At 40.4% G+C, this 16,724-nt stretch overlaps 1 protein-coding gene across 1 annotated transcript; it reads left to right on the top strand.

The window, feature by feature from the left end:
• Positions 1-1,053: 1,053 nt before the first annotated feature.
• On the top strand, positions 1,054-5,520 carry LOC118496938 (dynactin associated protein). Its single transcript, XM_036010193.1, has 3 exons — positions 1,054-1,407; positions 3,697-3,777; positions 4,628-5,520. Exons 1-3 carry the CDS (start codon positions 1,378-1,380, stop codon positions 5,054-5,056), a joined length of 540 nt encoding a protein of 179 aa, XP_035866086.1. The 5' UTR covers positions 1,054-1,377; the 3' UTR covers positions 5,057-5,520.
• The last annotated feature ends 11,204 nt before the right edge of the window (positions 5,521-16,724 follow it).

Here is a 16,724-nt window from a genome sequence, read left to right as displayed (position 1 = left end):
CAAACATTTATGCCACCACTGAGAAATTTAGAATTATAATTTAAAGGTCTCAAGTTATCCTGCCATTACAAAAGAATGGGCTCAGATGCCATTGGAATGACACTGGGTTCATGAGATAGGGTTTGTTTTGGCCACAAGGGAAAAAAGAAAGAGAAAGGAAGGAAAGAAGGAAGGAAGGAATTAACCATTAACAGTGACTTAAAGCATATTTATTATTTGCTTAATTAGTACAGAGGTTCCGAATTCAGTTACATAACATCTCACAAACACACCTATTACACACAAGAAGACATGTCTTCTCTTCGATTAGGGTACGTGTAAGTTTATTGATATTTTGGAAGTTCTTGTCGCTAAGCACCCTCCAGCCAAAGTTGTTAGCCTATGGGACATGTGTGACTAAGAAGAAAAAGTCATCTTTTCCCCTCTATGCTATATTACCTGTCACGTTGCCAAAGGGTTGGATAGCATCAGCTCTCAGACTGATTGCAAACCCCGCCTCAATTTTGCATGCTGTATCATGTACGCCTCCCTCTGAAAGAAATGGAAAGGAACCAAAGACATTCTTTCCTTCCAAGCTCCCGATCATTTAAAAGATTAGGAGCCTTCAGAAACAGTGACAATTACTACATGACCTAAATCAAGATATTACGTGCTAAAAAGCAGGCAAGGTTTACTGTGGATGATCCTTGATTTATACAATGAAGAACTACTGAAACATACTTACATCTTACTTTTACTTTTTACTCTAGCTAAAGCCTTTGTAATGTTTTTCTCCTTGTTAATTCCATGTAGCTACTGACTTAAATAGTGCAGTGGATTTTAATCACCACCCATCTAAATTTATCATGATCCACTAAGCTCAATATTGTCTTATTTTTGGACAGTTTTGAACTTAGTCATCACTGTAATCCCCATGCTTAGTCACAGAACTCTGCAATATTTATAATTAAGGAGTGGCTTTGTGGGCTTTTTTCAGAAGCAAAAACTAAATTCCTGACCAGTTAGAAATCAAGTTTCCGGGATTTTAAACAAGTTTTGTGAAATAAAGAGGGCAAGCGTTCCCATTTGCTCAGAATCCTAGAGTCGTTCTTACAGTTCAGATGCTTTTCTACATGACATTTTTTTGAAGGGAGCAAATTTTTTTCTGTTTATTTCTCCCCAACTAGCATAAATTTGTACTTTGGGTTGAGTATGGAAAATTTTCTCAGGGAATAGGAGTCAGTTAGTTTACATAATCCAGACTGAATATATGTACAGTTATTTAACATAAATTCAGTATTCCCTAACTTCTAATCCACAGAGTGAGTGCAGACATCTCTAGAGTTGTGTTTGGGATCCCAGCACTCTCAGAGTGGAAGGAAACCACTGCAGCACGCCATGGATACTGAAGAAAACACGGCTGAGCTGGTGAGTAAATGCTCTTTAATCCTTTCGTGTTGAATATTCTTGCTTTTGACTTTTTTAAAAATTATTTTATTGCTGTTCAGTTATACTTGTCTGCGTTTACCCTCCACCATTCTCCTCCCCACCCCAGCCTTGCTTTTGACTTTTAACATTTAACCCTTCCACAAAATTAATTGCATTTTTTGATGTTTGCTCCTACGGGATGAGTAGAGTCTGAGATTTTATTATCAGTAATCATAAGTGTTGAGAGAGTTATTTAATTTGTCAAATACTGCTTTCATGTCATTGGGGGGTTTTGCGTGAGATGTTTTGCTTAAATTTTGACATTTATGTCAGAAACCTATAATAAGGTACCAGTAGACAAAATTTGAGTAGATGGTTTGAAATGCGTGTTTATAGCAAATATTAACAATATTATGTATATCTGTGCATATTTTCATTCAATGAAAATATTTATTCTCTTTGGCCTACTTGTATTTAAACTGGTGTGTGGAAAAATGTCTTATGGCAGAGGAACTTACGCTTAAAATGTGTTCTTCTAGTAATGTAAAAATTCTACTTCTTAGAACATATAAAGGGTCTCATTCCCCATTCAAACAAATTCCTTTATTTTACAAATGAGGCAATGAAAATATTAGAAGTCCAACTAGCCAGCGGCAGAACCAGCAGCTGAACTCAAGTTTCTCACATAACAATCATTTCATTGTAAGAAACTATTTTTCAAAATCCCTGACAACTATGTTTCTAACAAAGAAAAATAAATTTTATAATTAACCTGAGGTTGTAGAACCAAGTGACAAGTCAAACAAGATAAACACAAAGATAGGATTTGACATTGGAATTACTTTACAACTTGAAGGTTGTATTTTTGATCAGTTTGGGGATTCATTAACTATATCTCCATAACATTAATTGATAGGATGCCCCATATGTCAAAGAAGCTGGAAAATGTCATTGCTTGAATATCTTCTGTGCATCATTTTGTCTCTATTTCATAATATAGTAAATATGAATATGGTATGTTCCCACATACAGAAAACATTTATGCAATTTATCTCACAAAGTCAAATAATTCGTTAATTGTGCTAAACAAATACAAACAGTAAAATCAACTTCTAAGACTAAGAAAAGGAATAGTTAGAATTTTCCATTTTTAGTAATCTGATGACAATCTCTTAGATCCCCCAAAACAAGGGACACAAGATACTTTTTACAATTATTCTATGACTTTATTTTAGAACATTTAGAAAATGTAGAAAATTACAGAGAAAAATAGTCACCTATGATTCATCCTAAAGAAAATTACTGCTAATATTTTGCTTCTTTTATCCTCCCACTCCAATCTAATGTAATTTTATTGTTTTAGATGATTTATTTTACCTTATGAATTTTCTGTCACTTTACTTATTTCTTTTCCTCTGAAGTTTTTTGTAAAGGTCTTAATTAAAATTCAGGGAACCAAGAGCTTGTGCTACTGAAAACTTTTATAAAGAGGACATTTATTTAAGTGGTGCTTTTGTTCTTCAGTAAAGTTCCACGGTTTTCTTTATATTAGGCCTATGGTGTTTTGTATGCTTAACCATTTCAGGTGCTTTATTACTACTGCAAATAGCAGTTCTAATACACACACACACACACACACATAAAACAAGCTCTGTTATCTATAATTTTCATATTTTAACAACCAGCTAACTTAGTGAGTTATTATTTTTGATAGATTACATGGGATTTTGTTTGGACACAATCATATCACGTGCAAACAATGTTAGTTTTACCTTCACATTTCCATTATTGATACATATTGATGAGAATGTTTGAAAAATTACCTGATATTGGTGGTCAGAGACATTCGTCATCTCTGGCTGTAAAGGAAGGCATCTGACATGTCGCTGTCACCATAATCCTGGCCATTGGTTTGAAGTCAGTATTTCTTGTCGTAACAGAATTATTCTTTTATTTTTATTTCTTCAAGATTTGTGTTGTTTGTTTGCTTGTGTCAGGGCTGAGTACTGAAATTTGTTAAATGATCCTTGGGCATCTACTGAAATGATCATTTCAGTAGACCATTTATTTTTCTTCTCTGATCATTTGATTATAAAATGCATTTTATAATTTAGACCATGAACCCATTTTTAGAGTTTTAGATTCTCCTAGAATTGGATAGTTCTTTATTTAATATATGGCTGAGTCATGTAATTTTTCTTATATTTTATACATTTATGTTTCTGGATAACCTAAACTTTCTTTAGCCTTAAAAACCAGGGTTGTTTGTTTTAAATTCTTTCTCTGCAGTTACCCAGAAATCCCTACTGTTCCAATGAGGGATCACACTGCGGCTGTAGATTGCCTCATGTGACCTTCCAGCCACAATGGGTAAGGTTTGAGAACTGGGGTGGGGGGGTGTGGGGAGTCCTCAGTAGTCCTTTGGGACAATGAAAACATGGGACACGAAGGCCCTGCCTCACAGCCACTCTGCAGGGCTCTGCTCTCCTTTAACCCTTCACTTGCCACTCATCCATTGGCTAGTCTACACTTCTTCCCAGCTGCCACTTCATGATCTCTGGGCAAAACCTAGAGCCCACAGCTCCCAGACATTTATCACTGTTGTATTCTGTTCCTTTAAGATCCCCTCCATACCAGAGATTTTCTATTTTGCTGTCTTTCCAAGCTCAGTGAAAGTCCTTTCATTTATGTTTAATAGATAAAAATGTATTTAATAAATACCCTTCTAATGATAAACTCTCAATACATAATGTTAAAACAGGAAATAATGATAAACAAGGAAAAATACTGGCAATTTTCCATTACCTAAAGATAATCAATACAAATGTTTTGATATGTCTATTCATTATTCTTCTGCCCATGAGGACCAATCAGATAATTTAATTTATGCTACAATGTCAGTAGCCAGTAATAACCGAACAAATATATCCCTGAGGCAATTTACTTGCCTTTGTAATGACACCTTATTGCTTTAGTATGAAAAGGTAACTAGGAGGAGACATTACGTTCTCATGGAATGTGGGCAAGGGGTGTGTATGTATGTGTGTATGTTGGGGGGTGCCTATTTGAAAGAGAGAGAGAGACAGAGTGAGTGGGTGCTGATAAATTGTGCTTTAAATTACAGCATTTGAAGTAATGGGAAAGGTTAGCTTTATTCTAGTTGCAATCATGTCCCTAAGTTACCACTATGTAATTTGCTGAAATATCCCCTTATGTTAAGCCTTTGCAGGTTGCCGCAAAACCATGGTCACTCTGGAAAACATTTCTGGTGTGTCTGCTGGCCTGTCTGATTGCCGTGACCCTTGTTGTTCTGGTTGTGTATTTTGTTCACCTTGGCAAGCCCATCTTCATCATTCATGCGGACGGGAAGGCCAGTCATGTGGCCTGCACCTCTGGCTCTGGCCCATCTCCTGCCGCAGTTCCTACCCGGTATCCTACCCCATCTCCTGCCCCAGGTCCTACCCCATCTCCTGCCGCATTTCCTACTTCATCTCCTGCCCCATCTACCCTTCACGGATCTCAGAGCACCCTGCCTTCTACCTCTGTGACCAACCAAAGCTCTTCAAGCACGGTGCGTCCATCTGCCGTGGAGACCACACTGGAACACGAAGTCCTCATTGAAGAAGAAGAAGAAGGGGGACATCCTTGAGCCCTCAGCTCTCCTCAAGCCAGGTCAACACTCTTATGCTGAAGGAGGCTCATCTAAGCTAATCTGTCCTCCCTGACAAGAGATTCCAAAGCATTTGACTTCATGAGATCTTGCCCCTCTTGCTCGGTCACTGGCTGGATTCCCATATGGTGATGGCTCAGTCTCGGGACTGGCAATGTTCAAATGATCAGAAAAGTTTCAGCTCTGCCTGGTCAACTCATCTAGATGGGGTCCAGAGTTTTCTCTTGATCCCTTTCATACAACTGGCCTCGGTTAGCACCCATGAAGTTTTAGCTGCTGCAGAGGCCATCACATGGATCCTGCTCTACTTAAGCTAGTATGTGTCGTTTGTTATTGACTATTTCTCAGTCTATCTTCAGCATTTGTATCCCAGCTGAGAAAGAGAGAAATGTTCAAGCAAAGTGATTATTGCTCACTGATTATTAAATACCTATGGATCATTATGTAAGTGTTCTTTTTACTGGGGAATGGAGAAAAGAAGGGGAGATCACTGAGGACAGGAATAATCAAGGGGGATTTTAGAGAAGGGCTGACAGTTGAAGAAGGGTAAAAATTTGGATTTAGGTAGAGGTCATTAAAACAGAAAATGATAGGACTAAGGGGGTTTAATAGGTTTAAAATGAAAAGTACACTTAGAAACACTTTAAATGTCCAAGTGATGTATTTTTATATCTGCACCTTTTTCACTGACATTATCAATATGATTTTCCATATTTGATATGCTGCTTAATCTCTAAACCACTATAAACTACATGTATAAAATATGAATATTTAAATTGTGTCATACTTTGTAATGTAAATTTGAGAGCACATGCTTATCATTTGTTGTGAAACACAGACTCTTGTCCATTATTACTTATATTCTAAGTGTTTGGTACTTAGTAAAAGCATGAACATTTCAATCTGGAAAAGACTTCAGAGCAAAGTCATCTGCCCATTCCCCTCTCCCTATCCTCCAAACTCCACAAGGGTAGTAAGTGTGGATAAATTTTTTTCCAGTATGGTAGTGAATCAATTCATTTCTCTTATAATTTTGTCTTAATTGCTTGTGAAAAAGAAAGATTCAATTCACTAGGTTAAAATGTGCTTCCTTAGATAATTTAAACCTTGTTATGTGATTTAAAAGAAGAGCTTTTAATAAAAGATTAATTTACTGCTATTTTTTTTTTTAAGTTTTGTATTCTAGCTGCTGTTTTCTTCCTTTACTCTTAGGAAGTACAGAAGGCAGTGTGATAATACAGGAAGGATAATTTCTTTGTGTTTAAGGAGAACCTTCTCTTAGCAATGAAATTCCTACATTGAGTATTTGGCTGAAGGACATTGTAATTGAGGTTGTTAAGGTTCTGTGCTTTGTGGAGCAGAGATGTGCATGAGCTCACAGATTCTTTCATTGCTTTAGACTTTCACGGTTTAATAAAACAGTAAAAAAAATAGTAAACAGATTTGTGGGAAATATTTTCACAATTTAAAGTATCTAACAAAAATTGTACAAAGCACTATGAAAATATTAAGTGACGTGTGCCTGTCCAGTAAATAAATACCCAGTTTTAATGATTTGTTTAGCAAATATTGAAGCCATACATGCTCTAACATTATTGTTTTAGAAATGTATTCACCGCACCTACATGACAGGAATGTATTTTACATCAGGAAGCTTCTCTATTTAAAATGTCTTCTACAAGCACTTTGGGGAGTCCATCGTTTTGCTCCTAAATTCCAAGTGATTCATGTGGCATTAAAACATCAAGTTTTCAAATATACTTTACCAAATAACTGTGTATAACTCATTTCTTTGGATGCCTTATTAAAAAGGGAATCCAAAGAAGTGCATTTACCTATACAGATAGAAGTTCCAGGTATCTACACAGAAAATATGCTGTAATAGGTAGCCCTGCTCTGTGATGACGCTCGCAAATACTTTGGGGAACCCGTTCAGAAGGCACACTGTTTAAGCCACTGGCTTTGATGTTGTGTGGTTTCCAAAGCTTTTTGAGCTTTGTCAGCATCTTTGTAACACATGATCCATGAATTTTCACCTGCTTTGTACTTAGTTCTTCAGCAACCTCCTCAGCTTCTTCTTAAGACACCTGGAATGATGGGCTTCAATGTCAGTGTCACAATCAAGGCAAACATGTTTCCAGTTTGTCCCTTCTCTAGCTGACTGTTGTCATGGCACCCTGAGAGCATTTTCAAAGTTTGGTAGAAATCCCTCTTTGTCCTTCAAAGTGCTCCCTGCCATCAAACAGTTTCTTTCTAAAATCACATGCAGTGTTCATGCTTTTTCCCCACCGGGACTTTAATTTTTTTTAAATTAGATTTTCTACTTACGTTTCCTCCTCATATTTTTTAATGATATTTTAATACCCAACTGGACAGGATGAGTTTTACAATGTCTGTAACGTGCCTCAAGGCAAACACAAACAAAACACGTGGTAGTAGATTAACAACCAAAAGGAGCAGTGGGCCCAGTTGTGCACAGGGGCGGGATGTCACCAAGATAACAGCGTGGGAGACGGCAGCCTCCCTGCACACCCCCCCCCCCCCCCACCTAGATCAACAATCAGAAAGCTACTGATGAATAAAGCTGCGGAGTTTGCTTAAGACACTTCAACAACCGCAGAACACACACACAAACCCAGAATAATTGCAAATACAGAGAAGGAAGACCGCTTCATTTTGTCTGAGTCATCCCGTCTCCCACTCAGGCATTGTTCAGCACCAAGAGGGATTGTCCCAGCTAGAAAGAATTCTGCTTGCCAGGAAAAGATGAGTGGGGTGAGCAACCAGCCTGCCCAGCCCTTCAGTGCATCGCACAGATTCCGGCTTTGGCTTTGCCCTACCCAGACTGGCAAAGCTGAGACATGCAGAGATGGCGAAGAACAGCGCAGAAAGGCAGTGGCTACTGGTGGCAGCCCTGCAGCTGGAGTCATGCCTGTTCTACACATAAATCCAGCAGCTTTTGCCACTGAAGAAGGAACCAATGGCCAGCATAGCTGCAGATTTCACCAGGTTTTGCTCCTCCTGAGTACTTGTGTTTGCTCACACCAGCTGCCACAGTCCCTCCCCACTCCCTTCCATCCCTGCCCCCACTGGACCCTGGTAACTGCATGGGCAGCCAGCCCAAGCCACTAGGCTGCAGAGTGTGAGATACGGGCACAGACCCTCACAGCGGATGCCCACTACAGTGTGCATGCATGGGAATAGCCGCCCCAGCTGCGCCCTTGTGCTCTGCAGGCCTGTCACCTGCCACAGGCCTCCACCGTTGTCTCATATCTGGGGTAGATGGGATAGCCACGAGAGAGCAGGTGACAGCCAAGGGTCCACTGCTGCTTGTGGGCTCAGATCAGGACCTGTCTCTGTCATTGGCCTGTACTGCTGTGCTTACCCCAAGCTAGCCGCTCCAGCTGTGCACTGAGGCCCCCAGCCCAACTCATCACGAGCTTCCACTGCTGTGTACTTGTAGTGAAATACAGCAGCCTACGTAGTGCACACCACCAGTCAGGACCCCCACAGCTGCCTCTATGCCTGCAGGTAGCCCTGGCCCATACCACGGTGTGCGTGTTGGTGAAAGGCCCCTGCCACCACACAGGCACCTGAAGCTGGCCCCGCAGCCAAGAGTGGTACACCACTATCATTGACCACGACTGTGGGGTCCCTCGTCACTGGACCTGGAAGTGCTGCTGAAGACCCCAACGGTCCTTGAAGCCACCACAGGCTCCTCACTGTGCTGGTCAAGGACCACGTGGCTGTCCAAGTTGGGGCCTCTTTATATCCTCTTGGACCCATTGCCACATGTATGCCCTACACCACCAGACTTGGTTCTCCAGGTGCTGCAACGTGCCCGCACCCCCACGTAGGAGTACCCCTGAGCCGAAGTCAGTTCATACAGTCTGGGGAGGTGACTCCTTCTTCAAATGTGCAGACAGACACTCACATGAGGCTGCACAGTCGTGGGGAGTCAGAGAAACGTTAGCCCACCGAAGGAACACAGTGCACTTCCAGCAGCTGGTGGAAAATGAATGCATTTCCAGGAGTTACCCAACAAAAAAATCTAGATAATTGTTATGAAGATTCTCAGAGAGCTACAAGTGAACACAGATAAACACTTTAAAAATATCAGGAAAACAATATATGAGAAGTTCAACAAAGTGACAGAAAACATAAAATAAGAGCCAAACAGAAATTGGGGGGCTGAAGAATTCAATGACTGAATTAAAGAACTCAGTAGACAGCTTCAGTAACAGACTTGGCCAAGCAGAACAAAGAACTGGGAACCCTTAGAGAGATTAATGATACTCTCCAACAGGAAAAAAAAAACAAAAAAAGAAAGAGTAAAAAAAATCTATGTAATCTATGGGTTAAGTCAAAACAATCAGTTTAAACTTTACTACAGTTCCAGAAATAGGAGAGAGGAAAAAGAGGACAGAAAATTCATTTAAAGAAAGAATGGCTGAGAACTTCCCAAATCTGGAAGATATTCGGGCATCAAAGTTTATGAAACTCATGTTTCACTAAAGAGACTCAAATAAAAAGGATCCTCTTCAAGACACCCTGTAATAAAACTGTCAAAAAAGGATAAAAAGAGCCTTAATCTTTTCATTTCAGCTTAAAGACTCAGCATTTCTGGTAACGAAAGTCTAGTGGTGATGAATTAACTTGGCTTTTGATTGTCTGGGAAAGTCTTTATCTCTCCTTTTATGAGGCCAGAATTGTGCTAATACCAAAGCTGGATAAGGACACTATAAGGAAACACAACTACAGGCCAATATCCTTAATTAGTAAATATGCAAAAATTCTCAACAAAATATTAGCAAATCAAATGCAACAGCACCTTAAAAAGGTCATAAACCATGGTCAAACTAAAAAGTTTCTGAACAGCAAAGGAAACCATCAACAAAATGAAAATGCAACCTGCAGAATGGGAGAAAATATTCGCAAATCAAATATCTGGTAAGGGGTTAATATCCAAAGCACATAAAGAACTCAAACAACAGGAAAAAAGAGTCTGATTAAAACATAGGCCGATGAACTGAATAAACATTCTTCTCAGCGAAGACATACGAATGGCCAACAGGTCCATGAAAGGTACTCATCACCAGGGACAAACCAAAACCACGAGGAGATGTCACCCCACACTTGTAAGAATGGCTATGTTCAAAAAGACAAGAGTTAAGTGTTGGTGAGCGTGTGAGGAAAAGGAAACCCTTGTGCACTATTTGTGGAAACGTGAATTGGTGCAGCCATTATGGAAAACCGCATATAGCAGCTGTCCCCAACCTTTTTGGCACTAGGGACCAGTTTTGTGGAAGACAGTTTTTCCACAGACGGGGATGGCAGGAGGAGACAGGAGGCGGCACTCAGGCAGTAATGCAAGCGAAGCTTCCCCAGCTCTCCTGCCCGCCACTCACCTCCTGCTGTGTGGCCCAGTTCTTTTTTTTTTTAAAGTATATTTTATTGATTATGCTATTACAGTTGTCACATTTTTTCTCCTTTTTATTCCTCTCCGCTCTGCATATTGACCGGTACCAGTCTATGGCTTGGGGGTTGGGGACCCCAGTATATAGGATCCTCAAGAAATTAAAAATATAATAGAGCAATCACACTTCTGGGTGTACACTGGAAAGAGACGATAACAGAATCTGGAAGAAATATCTGCATTCCCGTGTTCATTGCAGTGTTCTTCCCAATGCCAACACATGAGAATAGCCTAAGTGTCTGTCAAAGATGAATGACTGAAGAAGACACTATATATATATATATATATATATATATATATATATATGCACACAGACATACCTGTCCAGAAGGTATCCAACCATGTAATATGAAAAATAGAGACATTTATGGAGGAAGATACGATACAAGGAACATTGTACACAGGACAATGATGCCTCAGTCCCCTTTAAAGTAGGCACCTTGGTACCTTGTACAGTTGTCCAAATTCCCATCAGCTGTCCCATCATACTTTCCTGACTCTCATTGATGGTCTGAAATCTCTTCCCCTTCAAAGGTGATTTTAGTTTTGGGAAAAGCCAGAAGTTGCGGAGTGCCAAACCTGGGCTGAGTTAGGCAGGCTGGGTGATCTGATGTTTTGCCAAAAATCTCTGGATGAGACGTAATACATGAGTGGGCGCATTGTCACGATGAAGCTGCCAATCACCAGTTGCCCACAGCTGCAGCCTTCTGAAAATCATCTGAAATTTTCCATGGAGGAACTTTCAAGCTGAATGCAAAAATTGATGCAAATCTGTTGTGTTCTACTGGCTTAGTCATTTTGAATGTGACGGCCACACAGTACACATGCTAACTCAACAGCATCTGCCGCCCCCACTGACCAGTACAGTGAAGTTGTCATTGTTCACACGTGCACATTCCAGTCATCTCTCCCTGGCTGCCAGGTTATGTCGATGCTGCATGAACCATTCTTGTAATGTTAACAATGGCTGGACTTTTTCTGGATGGATTTATATAATATATACTATATATATATACTATATATGTATATACACACATACATACATACATACATACATGGTGGGGCAAAAGTAGGTTTACACTTGTTCCTATGGAAAATAATACTATAATTAATAAATAACAATATAAGATTAAACTGTTTTGTGTACTCACAACTGTAAACCCACTTTTGTGACATTTGTGACAACATGAATGAAATGCAAAGACATTGTGCTAGGTGAAATGAACCAGGAAGACAGGCAGATACTCGGTGATATCACTTACATGTAAGATGCAAAAAAAGCCAAAATTGTAATAACAAAACTGAACAGTGATTACCAGGGGCAGGGGGCGGGGTGGGGAGAATGGAGAGATGTTTGTCCAAGAGCACACGTTATAAGGTAAGTAAGTCCTGGGGATATAATGCATGACATGGTGATTATAGTTAACAACTCTGTATTATATACTTGGAAGTTGCTAAGAAGAGTAAATCTTAAATGTTCTCCCCCAAGAAGGAAATGGTAATTGTGTGACCTGGTGGAGGTGTTAGCTAAGCTATGATGGAAATTATTTTGCAACATATAAGTGTTTCAAATCAACACATTGCACACCTTAAACTTACATGATGGTATATGCCAATGATATCTTAATAAAGCTGGAAAAATTGATGACATGAAGTAATTGTGCACAACAACTAATGTTACATTTTCCAGCAGCAGTTTGGATGTGTTTGCTCCAAGTGTAGCCTGGTTTTTAAGTAACCCTGTCAGCACCCATGCTTCTGTATCAGTTATATCTGTTTCTATATTTGCAGTCGTCCTAAAGGAAGACATGGGCATATCTTGCAAATAAAAACAGAAACCCTAACTCATTACTTACTACTTACTACACCAAGGACCACTGTATTACTTAAGATACATTCAGCTATGTGTGACGGATGTTCCTGAATTATAGTCAAGTTGGAGGACTTATTGAAGAAAATATATAGAAGTTTCTCTCACATACAGGGCAGAAACTGAAGGTAGTTGGTCCAGAGATGGAAAAAGTAACTTCATGGCTAAGAGAGACCTAGACCCCTTTATCTCATTGCTCCGTGTACCAAGCATTTGACTTGTACTTCACAGTTCGAAATGGCTGCGTAAGCACCAGTCATTTTGTCTGCATTCCAGCCAGCAGACAGGAAGAGAAATAGATCCTTTCCTCTAAGCATATTTCTCAGAAGTTGTACCCAACAATTTTATTATATCCCATTGCCGTAAATTAGTCAGTCACACAGCCACACCCAGCTGGCAGGAAGACCAAGGAATGGAAGGATTGCTCTGGATATTTGTGTGACCACTGAGAGGTCTCTTTATGAGAAAAACAGACAGAATGGATATTCTGAAACAACCCGGAGTCTCTGTCACAACAATTAAATCCAATAGTTTTTAGAGGAAGAAGTAAGCATTTCACTTCAAATTCTTAATCCTTCTACGAACCCCAGGTACTCTTTCATAAACATTCTCACAGTTGCGAAATTATAACAGTGCCTAATAATCATGAGTCAGATGTGCTCAGTTACAGGGTCAAAGGGAGATGACCTCAGGTGCCAAGCACACCAGCCGAGGATTAAGGTCTCTGGGAGCTCCACCTGGCACAGGTGAGCATCAAGCGCCCTTCCCTGAAGGAGGGAGTTCATGCCTTACGTTTTTGTGTGTCCCTGCAGAGCCCAGCCCTGTGCCTGGACGGGGAACACAGGGCAACTACTAGGGCACTGGCTACAGCCCAGCAGCGGCACGCAGGAAGGGACCGTGGAGATTATCTAAGGCAAATGCTCCACTTTTGAGATAAAGATCCTGAGCCGGGATAAGGCGGTGAGTGGTGAGTGCTGACACAGTGCCACGGACTGGAGCCCCGTCGTCTCTCCCCACAGTGTGTTAGTGAGTGGTCGTGCCGAGATGGCGTGACTCGGATCTCGGGCTGAGCACTAACGAGAAACCCTCCACTTGACATGTTCTGACCGCCATTCTGACTTTCCTCCTGCATGCATGAATGCGTTCAACTCACATTTTACTAATGCTTCATGTTTAACTTTATTTTTCTTGTATTTTTCCATTATCATGTATCCCCCTTATGCCTCCCTGCCACTCCCGCAGTCACCACATTGTTGTCCTTGAGTCCTCTTTCCTTTTTTTGCTCGATCCCTCCACCCCCTGGACCAGGGGGGTTGCCTTCAAAGGGCCAAAATAATCTAAGGACTGTATAGATGTAACTACTCCTTAACTGTTAAGGAGTTGAAATTACATTCAGCCCTTGGAAGGCGACTATGAGGCTGATGTGGCCCCCGGTGAGCATGAGTTTGACACCCCTGCCCTAAGCCCTTCTCCCCACTAGCTGTCATCTGCTCTCCATCTATGAGTCTGTCTCTGTTTTGCTTGTCAGCTCACTTTGCTCATTAGATTCTACATATGAATGAAATTGTATGGCATTTGTCTTTCTCTGACTGGCTTATTTCACTTAGCATGATTTTCTCCAGGTCCATCCACACTGTCACAAAGGATAAAATCTATTTTTTCATGTCTGAGTAGTATTCCATTGTGTGAATGTCCCACAATTGTTTTATCCACTCATCTACTGATGGACACTTGGGCTGCTTCCATATCTCGGTGAGTATATAATATGTAAATGATGCTGCAATGAACACAGAGGTGCTTTTGTTCTTTTGAATTAGTGTTTTGGGTTCCTTCGGATATATTCCCAGAAGTGGAGATGCTGGATCAAAAGGCAGATCCATTTTTAATTTTTTGAGCTACCTCCATACTGTTTTCCATGGTGCTACACCAATTTGCATTTCCACCAGCAGAGCAAAGGGTTCCCCTTTCTCCATATCCTCGCCAGTATTTATTGTTCATTGATTTATTGATGATAGTCATTCTGACAAGCGTGAGATGGTGTCTCATTGTGGTTTTTAATTTTCATTTCTCTGATGATTAGTGACATTGAGCATCTTTTCATACAGGAAACCATCAACAAACTGAAAAGACAACCTATGGAATGGGAGAACATATTTGCCAATACATATAATGAAGGGTTAATATCCAAAATTTATAAAGTACTTATAAAACTCAACACCAAAGAAACAAACAATTCAATCAGAAGATGAGCAAAGGATCTGAATAGACACTTCTCCAAAGAGGACGTGCAGATGGCCTGCAGACTTGTTAATACCTCATTTTTATGTATTTTATTTCCAGTTGGAAGAAAATAATACACTCCAAAGAAATTTTACTCTTATATCTTTCCATCATGTCTTCAATTTGACTTTCAATTTTCCCTGAGAACCAGGTTTTCTTTTTTTCATGTCTCAAAGGGTTTTATGTTTATCTCTAAATATAGTAAATAGAGTAGTTGAAGTGTACAAGGTCTCAAACCAAAGTGTCCTACTTCCTGTGTGACCTTTGGCAAATTACCTCACCTCTCTGTGCCTCCGTATCCTCATCTAGGAAGTGGACTTACTTCATATGTCTATTGTGAAGGGTGAATAGATTAATACACGTGAAACATGTAGCCTGGCACCTGGCAAATGTTCAGTAAACATTATCTGAGGGTACTGGTGAGTTCTTAAGTCAAGGACAGTGTTACCCTTACCACCTAGCACATTCTGTCCATTGTTCTTCCTATAATTTACAGGATTAATTAATTTAATTTAATTATTAATTTAATTATTAATTAATTAGTTAAATTAATTAATAATTTATATGCATTTAGAAAATTACAACCAATATTGACATTCAGCTAAGAAAAAATGTCACAACATCGTTGGAGCTTCTGAGAGAGCATGACTATGTGGTTATGTAAAGCTGAATAGAGGCTCGGGGTTGGGTGGGATAAAATTAAAAGGCACCTGCAATGGTAGGAGGTAAAGATCGAGTGGGGGATGACAGGACTCCCTCCCCTCCTGCGGGAGGAGCGAGGCGAAGGTGCTAGTAGCTGGCTAAGCCACGTTAAGGCATCTCCTCAAAGTAAAAAATAGTTGTGAAACATATTTGGCTATTTTTTAAAAATTGGGAACCAGTTAGAACCACCTTAGTACCAAAAATTAAGATTTAAATAAAAAAAAAAATAAAGGGTAAAGGAGGTCAAATATGTGGTGACAGAAGGAAGTATGACTTGGATGGTGGCATACGTTATAGAATTGTTGGAATTTATATAATCTCATTAACCAATGTCACCCCAATAAATTTAATTAAAATATTTTAGAGAATGAAATCTATTTTTGTATATTTCAGCTTATACGGTGCTTTAGGTTCTCACAGACCCTTCCCCAAGGCCGTCTTAATAACAGATATGCCCTTAAACCAATTGCTCTTGACCAGTAAGCCAGATTGTCCTGGTCCTGAGGTGAGCCAGGGCAGGAGGGTAAACTCAGTTACTTCCACACATCTCCTGTCTGGGGAAGTGTTCGCATCGTGCCAGGATTCCTCGTGAGAAAATGGGGGCTTCGCACACAGAGCACAGCCCGAGAACGGCACGAGGGGCGCAGAGCCCACCCTGCACAGGGAACCACCAAGGCAGGGTGGAGGCCTTGCTTCTGCCACTCACCAGCCAGCTGTGCGCCCTCGGCAGACCCTTTCCCACTTGCAGGAAATCAGCGCCTCCGTCTACGAAAGAGAGATAATCACTGTTGTTTCCAAGGTGGTTTTGAAGACGATGTGGCATGTTGAGCATAAAAGCACTTTGCAGGTATGAAAGATCATACCAATAAAGAGTGGTATCATTCCTTTTGCCCCTCTTTGGGGATGAAGAACTACTTGATTTTCAACTTTAGGTGCGGCATGGTTCTATTGTTCTAGACAAATGAGGCTGTGATCCAATGTGGTCAGTAATAGAGACTTTTGGAGCAGAGAGACTTGGGTTTGAACATCAGTTCTTTGTGTAAGGTGGGTAGGCCTTTACCCTATCCAAATCTCGGAGTTGGAGATAGTTGGGTATAACATTGAGCTGATAAGATGAAATAGGATCGTATTTTTCAGTGGGATAGTTGTATCCTATAGTTAAGTGTTTGCCATGGGTCAGTGGTAGTAAGATAGTCTTACGATTTCCATTTTAAATGCCCGGATTATTCCTACTTTGCTTCAGGACTCCTCCTAGACCAGACTGTGGAGCAGGTGGTGTTTGTTCTCACTGACACCTCACCCTCCTCCGGAGCCCCCTT

This window comes from Phyllostomus discolor, chromosome 9, assembly GCF_004126475.2.
Source record: "Phyllostomus discolor isolate MPI-MPIP mPhyDis1 chromosome 9, mPhyDis1.pri.v3, whole genome shotgun sequence".
Taxonomy (NCBI): Eukaryota; Metazoa; Chordata; class Mammalia; order Chiroptera; family Phyllostomidae; genus Phyllostomus; species Phyllostomus discolor.
The sequence above is the reverse complement of the archived record's forward strand: the minus strand, read 5'-3'. Positions and strand labels throughout refer to the sequence as shown.

Bases quoted from the DNA above. Each gene is read 5' to 3' on its own strand.
- LOC118496938 (XM_036010193.1), top strand. From the start codon at position 1,378: ATGGATACTGAAGAAAACACGGCTGAGCTG. The intron at 1,408-3,696 runs GTGAGTAAATGC...CTTTCTCTGCAG, and splicing joins AAGAAAACACGGCTGAGCTG to TTACCCAGAAATCCCTACTG. The intron at 3,778-4,627 runs GTAAGGTTTGAG...CCTTATGTTAAG, and splicing joins TGACCTTCCAGCCACAATGG to CCTTTGCAGGTTGCCGCAAA.